This window comes from Artemia sp. Qi Xiang Cuo, chromosome 17, assembly GCF_049724085.1.
Source record: "Artemia sp. Qi Xiang Cuo chromosome 17, ASM4972408v1, whole genome shotgun sequence".
Lineage (NCBI taxonomy): Eukaryota > Metazoa > Arthropoda > Branchiopoda > Anostraca > Artemiidae > Artemia > Artemia sp. Qi Xiang Cuo.
In genome coordinates, this window is record NC_142810.1 from 42,714,264 (window position 1) to 42,723,010 (window position 8,747).

The 8,747-nt window shown below is 37.2% G+C and overlaps 1 protein-coding gene across 1 annotated transcript in view; it reads left to right on the plus strand.

Annotated features, from left to right (window-relative positions):
• LOC148942224 (uncharacterized) overlaps window positions 1-8,522 on the plus strand; it is a 9,398-nt gene extending 876 nt beyond the window's left edge. Inside the window, exon 2 of the mRNA XM_089103255.1 lies at window positions 7,886-8,522. Within this exon, the coding sequence (XP_088959381.1) occupies window positions 7,886-8,522 (637 nt within the window). The remainder of the gene's footprint in view (window positions 1-7,885) is intronic.
• The last annotated feature ends 225 nt before the right edge of the window (window positions 8,523-8,747 follow it).

An 8,747-nucleotide genomic window follows, 5' to 3' on the forward strand; every position in this document is an offset into this window, starting at 1 on the left:
TGTTAGGGTTTGCTTGTGTGTGTTAGATTTTGTGTGTGTGTTTAAGTTTTTGTGTGCATGTTAGTTTTTATGTGTATGTTTGTGTTCGTGTGAATGTGTTTGTTTTTGTGTGTGTGTGTGTGTGTAATTTTTTGTGTGTGTGTAAGTTTTTGCGTGTGTGTGTGTAAGTTTACTATTGTTTCTGTTATTTATCGTGTTTTTGAGTTGTTATTAGTGTTAGAGTTTGTGTATTTGTTTGTGCGTGTGTGTAATTTTTTTTGTGTGAGTATGTGTTAGTTTTTGTGTGTATGTTTTTGTGTGTGTGTGTAAGTTTGTGCATGTGTGTGTATGTTTTTGTGTGTGTGTGTGTGTGTGTGTGTATGTGGGTGTGTGTTTTTTTGTGTTTTCGTTGTTGTGATTTTGTGTTCTTATGTTTTAAAGTTTTTGTGTGTGTGTGTGTATTTTGGTGTGTGTCTAAGCTTTTATTGGCGAAATATTCGAAGTGTTTTTTTATTTGTTCGTGTGTGTGTGTGTTTAAGTTTTTGTGTGCATGTTAGTTTTCGTGTGCTTTTATATGTTTTTGTGTGTGTGTGTGTGTGTAAGTTTTTGTGTGTGTGTGTAATTTTTGGCGTGTGTGTTTATTTTTTCTTGTGTGTGTGTGTATTTTTGTGTTTGAGTGTGTTAGTTTTTGTGAGTGTGTGTAAGTTTTTGTGTGTGTTTTTGTTTTTGTGTGTTTGTAAGTTTTTGTGTGGATGTTTTTTTTTGTATGTGGGTGTAATTTTTTGTGTGTGTGTGTGTAAGTTTTTGTGTGTGTAAGTTTTTGTGTGTATATGTTTTTTTTGTGTTTGTGTAAGTTTGTGTGTGTGTGTGTGTGTGGGTGTAAGTTTTTGTGTGTGTAAGTTTTGTGTGTGTGTGTGTGTAAGTTTGTGTATGTGTGTGTGTGTGTTAGTTTTTGTGTGTGTTAGTTTTTGAGTGCGTGTGTTAGTTTTAGTGTTTGTATGTTTAATTTTTGTGTGTGTGTGTGTGTGTGTGTAAGTTTTTGTGCGTGTGTGTGTGAGTTTTTTTTGTGTTCTTGTGTTAGTTTTTGTGTGTGTGTGTGTGTGTAATTTTGTGTGTGTGTGTAAGTTTTGGCGTGTGTGTGTGAGTTTTAGTGTGTTTGTGTGTGTGTGTAAGTTTGTGTGTGTGTGTGTGTGTGTGTTAGTGTTTTTGTGCATGTATGTTTAGGTGTTATTGTTTGTTTTCGTGTTGTTGTCTTTGTGTCTGTGTGTGTGTGTGTGTGTGTGTTAGTTTGTGTGTGTGTGTGTTTCTTTTTTTGATTTTGAGTTTATTTCTTCATGCGGGTGTGTGTAATTTTTTTTTTGTGTGTATAATTTTTTGTGTGTGTGTGTGTGTGTTAGTTTTCGTGTGTGTGTGTGTAATTTGTGTGAGTGTGTGTGTGTGTGTAAGTTTTCGCTCTTTTGTTTGTTAGTTTTTTTTTTGTTCATGTGTTAGTTTTTGTGTGTGTGTGTGTGTTTTTCATTTTTTTTGTGTGTGTAATTTTTTTCGTGTGTGTGTGTGTTTTCGTGAGTTTGTGTGAGTTAGTTTGTGTGTGTGTGTGTGTGTGTGTGTAAGTTTTTGTGTGCATTAAAGTTTTTGTGTTTTTGTTTGTTTTAGCGTGCTTGTTTATGTTTTTGTGTGTGTGTGTGTGTGTGTGTGTGTAAGTTTTTGTGTGTGTAAGTTTTGGCGTGTGTGTGTAAGTTTTCGTGTGTGTGTGTGTGTAAGTTTGTGTGTGTGTGTGTGTGTGTGTGTAAGTTTTTGTGAGTGTGTGTGTGTGTTTTTTTGTTTTCATGTTTATGTGTGTGTGTGTGTGTGTGTGTGTGTGTAAGTTTTTGTGTGTGTGTAAGTTTTGGCGTGTGTGTGTAAGTTTTGGTGTGTGTGTGTTAGTTTTCGTGTGTGTGTGTTTATGTTTTTGTGTGTGCGTGTAAGTTTTTGCGCGTGTGTGTATTTGTTTGCGCGTGTGATTGGTAGTTTTTATGTGCATGTTATTTTTATTTTGCATTTGTAGGGTGTTGTGTGTGTGTGTGTGTGTGTATTCGTTGGCGTGAGGGATTTTAAGTGTTGGCTTTTTATTTTGTGTAAGTTTTCTATAGTGTGTGTTATTTTTTTTGTGGGTGTGTGAGTAAGTTTTTGTATGTTTTTGTGTGTGTTTGCGTGTGTTTATATGTTTTTTTGTGCATGTATGTTTTTAGATGTATGTGTAAGTTTTTTTGTGTGTGTGTGTATCTTTGTTAGTTTTTTTTTGTGTGTAAGTTTTGTGTTTGTGTGTGTGTGTTCAATTTTTTTTGGGTTGGTGTACTTTTGGTGAGTCTTTGTTTTAGTTTGTTTGTGCTTGTTAGTTTTTTTGTTAAATTAAGTTGGTTCGTTTGTGTGTATGTGTTTGTGTGTAAATTAGTGTGTGTATAAGATTTTTAGTGTGGGTGTATTTTTTTTTTATTTTTTTTAATTTTGTGTGTGTTTTTGCGTGGGTGCAAGTTTTTTTTGTGTGTGTGTGTGTGTTTGTGTGTGTGTTTGTGTGGGTGTGTGTGAGTGTGTTTGTGTGTGTGTATGTCGTTGTGTGTGTGTAATTGTGTGCGTGTGTGTGTAAGTGTTCGTGTGTGTGTGTAAGTTTTCGTGTGTGGGTGTTAGATTTTTTGCGTGCATGTAAGTGTTTGCGCGTATGTTTAATTGTTGGTGTGAATTTTAGTTCTAATATGCATTTAATAGTTCGTTTTCTTGTTTATGTTTTTTTGTGTGTGTGTGTGTGTATTTGTTTTTGTGTGTCTAATTATGGTCGTGTGTCTTTTTATTTGGTCTTTTGCTTGCGTTTTATTTAGTGTGTGTGTGTGTGTGTATTTGTTTGTGTGTGTGTGTATTTGTGTGTAAGTGGTTGTTTTTTTGTTTGTGTGCGTATGTTTTATTGTGTGTGTGTAATTTTGTTTGTGTGTTCGTTTAATTTTATGATTTTGTTTTTAAGTTTTATTGTGTGTGTGTGTGTTTGTATGTTTTTGTGTGTGTGTAAGTTTTTGTGCGTCTGTGTGTAAGTTTTTGAGTATGGGTGTAAGTTTTTGTGTGTGCGTGTGTGTAAGTTTGTGTGTGTCTAAGATTGTGTGTGTGTAAGTTTTTTAGTGTGTGTGGACGTGTTCGTGGGTGTTTATATAATTTTGTGTGTGCATGTATTTTTTCGTGTTCTTTTGCATTTTATTTTTTGTTTGTGTGTTTTTGTGTAAGTTTGTTTAGTTGTTTTTAATTGTTTTAGTTTTTTTGTAATTGTTCGTGTGTGTGTTTGTATTTTTTTTTGTGTGTGTGTTAGGTTTTTTGTGTGTTTTTAAGTTTTTGTGTGTGTGTTAGTTTTTGTGTGCATGTAAGTTTTTGTGTTCATTTAAGTTTTTGAGTGTGTATATAAGTTTTTGTGTGTGTGTGTAAGTTTTTTTTTTTATAAGATATTAATTGTGGAGAAATTTTTTTTCTGTTTTTTTTTATTTGTGTGTGTTTGTGTGTGTGTGTGTGTGTTTTTTGGTGAGTGTTTTTGTTTTTTGTGTGTGTGTGTGTGTGTTTTTGTGTGTTTGTTTTTTTTTGTGTGTGTGTGTTTTTTTTTGTTTGTTTTCTTTTTTCTTCGTGTTTGTTTATTTTGTCGTGTTTTTGTTTTTTAGTGTTGTGTGTGTGTGTGTGTGTGTGTATGTTTGTGTGAGTGGTGTATATTGTTTTTTTTGTGTTCATTTTCTTTTTTTTTTTTATGTGTGTGTGTGTGTAATGTTGTTTGGTTGTTAAATATTTTTCTTGATTGTGAGTTGTTTAGTGTTCTTGTTTGTGTGTTTACTTTTTTTTTTGGTGTTTGTGTTTTTAATTTTTTGTTTGGTTTTATTTTTTTGTGTTCTTGTTAGTTGTTGTGTGCTTTTGTTAGTTTTCTGTGTGTGTGTGTGTGTGTGTGTATGTTTGTGTGTGTGTGTGTGTAAGTTTTGGAGTGTGTGTTTTAGTTTTCATTTGTGTGTGTTTTTGTTTTCGTGTGATTTTTTATGTTTTTGTATATTTTTGTTTTTGCGTGTGTGTGTTATTTTTAATGTGTTTGTGTGTTAGTTTTTTTTGTGTGTGTGTGTGTAAGTTTTTGTGAGTGTGTGTGTGAGTTTTTGTTTTGTTCATGTGTATGTTTGTGTGTGTGTGTGTGTGTGTGTAAGTTGTTTTGTGTGTGTAAGTTTTTGTGTGTGTGTGTGAGTTTTTGTGTGTGTGTTTGTGTAAGTTTTGTGTGTGTGTGTGTGTGTGTGTAAGTTATTGTGTGCATGTAAGTTTTTGTGTTATTGAAATTTTTAGTGTTAATGTGTAAGTTTTTGTGTGTGTGTGTGTGTGTGTAATTTTTTGTGTGTGTAAGTTTTGGCGTGTGTGTGTGAGTTTTCGTGTGTCTGTGTGTGTAAGTTTTTTGTGTGTGTTTGTGTGTGCTATTTTTTGTTTGTGTGTGTTTGAGTTTTTTTTGTGTTGATGTTTGATTTTTTTTGTGTGTGTGTGTGTGTGTGTATGTTTTTGTGTGTGTGTAATTTTTTGCGTGTGAGTGTAAGTTTTCTTTTGTTTTTGTGTGTAAGTTTTGTTTGCGGTTGTGTGTGCAAGTTTTTGTGTGCTTGTTAGGTTTTGTGTGCATGTTATTGTTCGATTGAATGTGTTAGTTTTTGTGTGTGTGTGTGTAAGTTTTTGTGTGTGTGTGTGTCATTTTTTGCGCGTTTGTGTAATTTTTTGAGTGTGTGTGTAATTTTTCATGTATGTGTGTGTGTGTAAGTTTTTGTGTGTTTGTGTGTAATTTTTTGTGCGTGTTTGTTATTTTTTTTTTGTGAGTATGTTTTTGTGTTAATTTTATTTTTTTTGGGCATGTTAGTTTTTTCGTGTGGTTCTCAGTTTTTGTGTGTGTGTGTGTGTATGATTTTGTGTGTCTTATCTTGTTTGTGTTTATTCTTTTTTTTTTTGTGTGTGTGTATTTTTGTGTGTGTGTGTGTGTAAGTTTTTTTGTGTGTAATTTTTTTTTGTGTGTGTGTGTATATGTTTGTGTGTGTGTGTGTGTGTATAAGTTTGTGTGTGTGTGTGTGTGTGTGTATGTTTTTGTGTGTGTAATTTTTGGTGTTTGTTTGTTTATTTTTTGTGTGTGTGTGTTTGTGTGTGTGTGTAAGTTTTTGTGTGTGTGTGTGTGAGTTTTTTTTGTGTGCATGTTTAAGTTTTTGTGTGTGTGTGTGTGTGTAAGTTTTTGTCTGTGTTTAATTTTTTGCGTGTGTGTGTTAGTTTTTTTGTGTGTGTGTGTGTGTAAGTTTTGTGAGTGTGTGTGTGTTATTTTTTGTGTGCATTTAATTTTTTGTATGCATGTAAGTTTTCTTGTGCTTATGTAAGTTTTTGTGTGTGTGTAATTTTTTGTGTGTGTGTGTTTTAGTTTTGGAGTGTGTGTTTTAGTTTTAATGTGTGTGTGTAAGTTTGAGTGTGTGTGTGTAAGTTTTTGTGTGTGTGTGTAGGTTTTTGTGTGTGTGTAAGTTTTTGTGTGCATGTATGGGGACCGGGGGAGGACCTTTGGGGCCCAGGGAGGGCGTTTGGGGATCCGGAGGCCTTGAGGATTGGGTGGTCTTTTGGGAGCCCGGGGGACCTTTGGGGACGGGGGGAGTACCTGTGGGGGTCGGGGGGACCGTGGTGGGTCGGTTGGCCCTTTGGGAGCCCGGGGGACCTTTGCGGTCCAGGGGAGGGCCGGTGGGGGTCTGAGGCGGGCGTTTGGGGGATAACATTTCGATATTTTTACTTTTTAGTTTACTTTTTTTTTTGCGGCGCATCCCTGCGGCGCATCCTGCGGCGCTTTCCTGCGGTGCCTCCCTACGGCGCATCCCCTGCGGCGCTTTCCTGACCCACGGCGCATCCCTGCGGCACATCCTGCGGCGCTTTCCTGGCCCACGGCGCATCCCGGCGGCGCTTCTCTGGTCCGGGGGACCTTTGGGGGCCGGGGGAGGGCCTTTGGGGCACAGGGAGGGCCTTTGGGGCACAGGGAGGGCCTTTGGGGGTCCGGGGGGCAGTTGGGGGCCTGGGGGACATTTGGGGACCGGTGGAGGGCCTTTGGGACCCCGTTGGTCCTTTGGGAGCTCGATGGGCCTTTGGGGGGCCCGGGGATGGCCTTTGGGGGTCTGGGTGGGCCTTTGGGGGTGCCGGTGGGCCTTTGGGAGCTTGGGGGGGCCTTTGAGGACCGAGGGCTTCCTTCAGGGTTGGGGTAGGAGGATTGGAACCCTTTGGGGTTGGGTTAGAGGACCTCACAACACTGTTCAAATGACACTTGTGTATTATAACGACCACAGAGTTTCACCTTTAAATTCTCTTCTAAAATCTCTTCAAAAATCATCTTTTAAAATGACTCTAACTGTTTCGCCGAAATAGTTCCAAAACCTGTCTAAAACAGTTTCACCCAAATAATCCCTAAACGTAATTCAGCGTGTTCCTTTTGTTTTTGGCATCTCTGCGCTAATGCATTTCAAATTAATAATAAACCTGATTACCTCGCTAAAACAATTCATCTCTAAGATGTTTCTTTTAGAATTGTTTCCATGTCCTTTGGCTATTAATATCCTTTGGAGTTCGACCAAAAGAGTTGTTTTCGAGGCAAAGACATTAATGACTTGGATCTATTCCTGGAGAATCGTTTCTATGAGAAAATTTTTAAAGTCTGACAGATGATGTCATTGGTTGATTGATCTGTCAAGAAAGGGGAATTAATTTGTTGTTTTTAAGAGGACTTATTTATTCACAATTGCTGAATTGAGGTCGACAGCACAGGTGTACCAAATTCTGGGAAACTCATAACATTTGGCTTTAACAACAATAACAAATGCTATTTCTGGATCATAACATTCGCTGAGAGCGTGCACTTACAACAACAACAACAAATAAATCGACCTTGGAAAAAGAGGTCATTGACCCCATTAACAACGTGTTCTCCCTAGGGACTCTATGCCCATATATGGTGTGCTGTTCGGAGTCAATGCCCATATATGGACTCCCGTCCGCGCTGGTACCCCCCTCTCTACTAATCCACTGATTGGATGAGCATTGGCGGTGCGTCCACTCGGCAAAGAAGGCGGCCGCCTAGGGTGGCAACAAGGAGAGGGTGCCAAAAATGAAAAAATTAGAATACAAATAATTTCAGAATCAAACATTATGAATAATAGCTTGATTTACGTTTTACAGGTCAACTTACTTATTGATACTGCATGAGAGACGTGAGTGGCAGATGACACTCGACAGTGTCGGTTGTGCGCTGAGAAAGGTGAAGAGGCGCGGGTCGGTGAAGATGCACTTTGCTATAGGCGGAGATTGGGATACAGGAAGGGGGCGTGGCTGCCTCTGCGTACTCTCAGAGTAGCCGCGTAGCCTTGACGGCTACGAAGTTCTTTGCTTTGGTTCAAGAATTTTATGTTTATTTTTCTGCTTCAACACAACGTTGGAATACTTAAAAAAAAAACATGTAACTATCTTGACGCTCAAGCCCCTTAGTGAAAACAGATGGGAAAGTCGAATAGATGCTCCCGGACCTTTTCGATATCAACTGGGTGATGTTCATAATGCTTTAATGGACATTTATGAAGATCGCTCTTTAAATGGTTTAACAGGTAACAATTCGCGAGTGCAAGCTTTAGGTCTGGCAAAAAACATTGAAAAATACAATTTTTCTGTAAGTGCAGTCTTTTGACATATTGTTTTATTTGAAATCAACATAAAAAGTTAGCAGTTACAATCCGAACAGTTTGATTTGGCTATTGTCAAACATCTACAAGCAAAACTATATTATTCCTCCAAACGTGACGTTGTAACCGTGACTTTCGAGGTATTGTAGTTGACACCCGAGGAATGACAGAGGAGCTAAACATTCAACCAACATTTGAAACAGAAACCCTGCAAAGTCGGTTGAAAAAGAAGAAAAACAGTTTGACTATGAAGCGGATGACGAACCTTCGGCATCCCCTCAAGAACACTTCCAAGTCAATTTCCATTTTGCCATTCTTGATACTGTAATTTCTTCTCTGGATGAAACATTTCAACAGTTAGACGCGATTACTTCTATATTTGGATTTTTCTACAACATATCTAAGGTAGGTGTCGCAACAACAAAGTCTTTGATAGACGATTGTATGAATTTGCAACATTTCCTCTCAAACAATGAAGCTAAAAATATTGAAAGCCACGAACATTGCAATGAAGGTCAAGCTATTGCTACGAGAGTACCCAAGAACATAAATCCAGAAGATGTCCTTAACTTCATCATAAGCAATGGCCTTAAAGATTGTGCCCTAAATTTATTCGAAGCTTTACGGATTTTGCTGGCTCTGCCTATGTCTGTTGCTCGTGGTGAGCGTAGTTTTTCAAAATTAAAATTAGTTAAAACTTATATTCGATCCACCACGACGCAAAAAAGGCTTCAAGGACTAGCCACTCTATCTGTTGAACAAAACTTGGCAAAAGCCATCGACTTAAACAAACTGGTGACTTCTTTCACAAAGACGAAATTAAGAAAAGTTAAATTGTAAACTGTAAACCTTCTTTCTGTTAACTTTTCACATTTAACTTTTCCCCATAATCTATGTAAACCATTAGAATTAAAATTATCTCTTCTGAAAAATTATCGGTTTTCTATGATAAATTCCTATTATATACCTAATAAAATAAATACTCTGACACTAAGGGTTTTGCGTATAATTATTTATCATAATTATGGTTGTACTAGCAGCCACACAGGTTAGATTTTCCTTGTT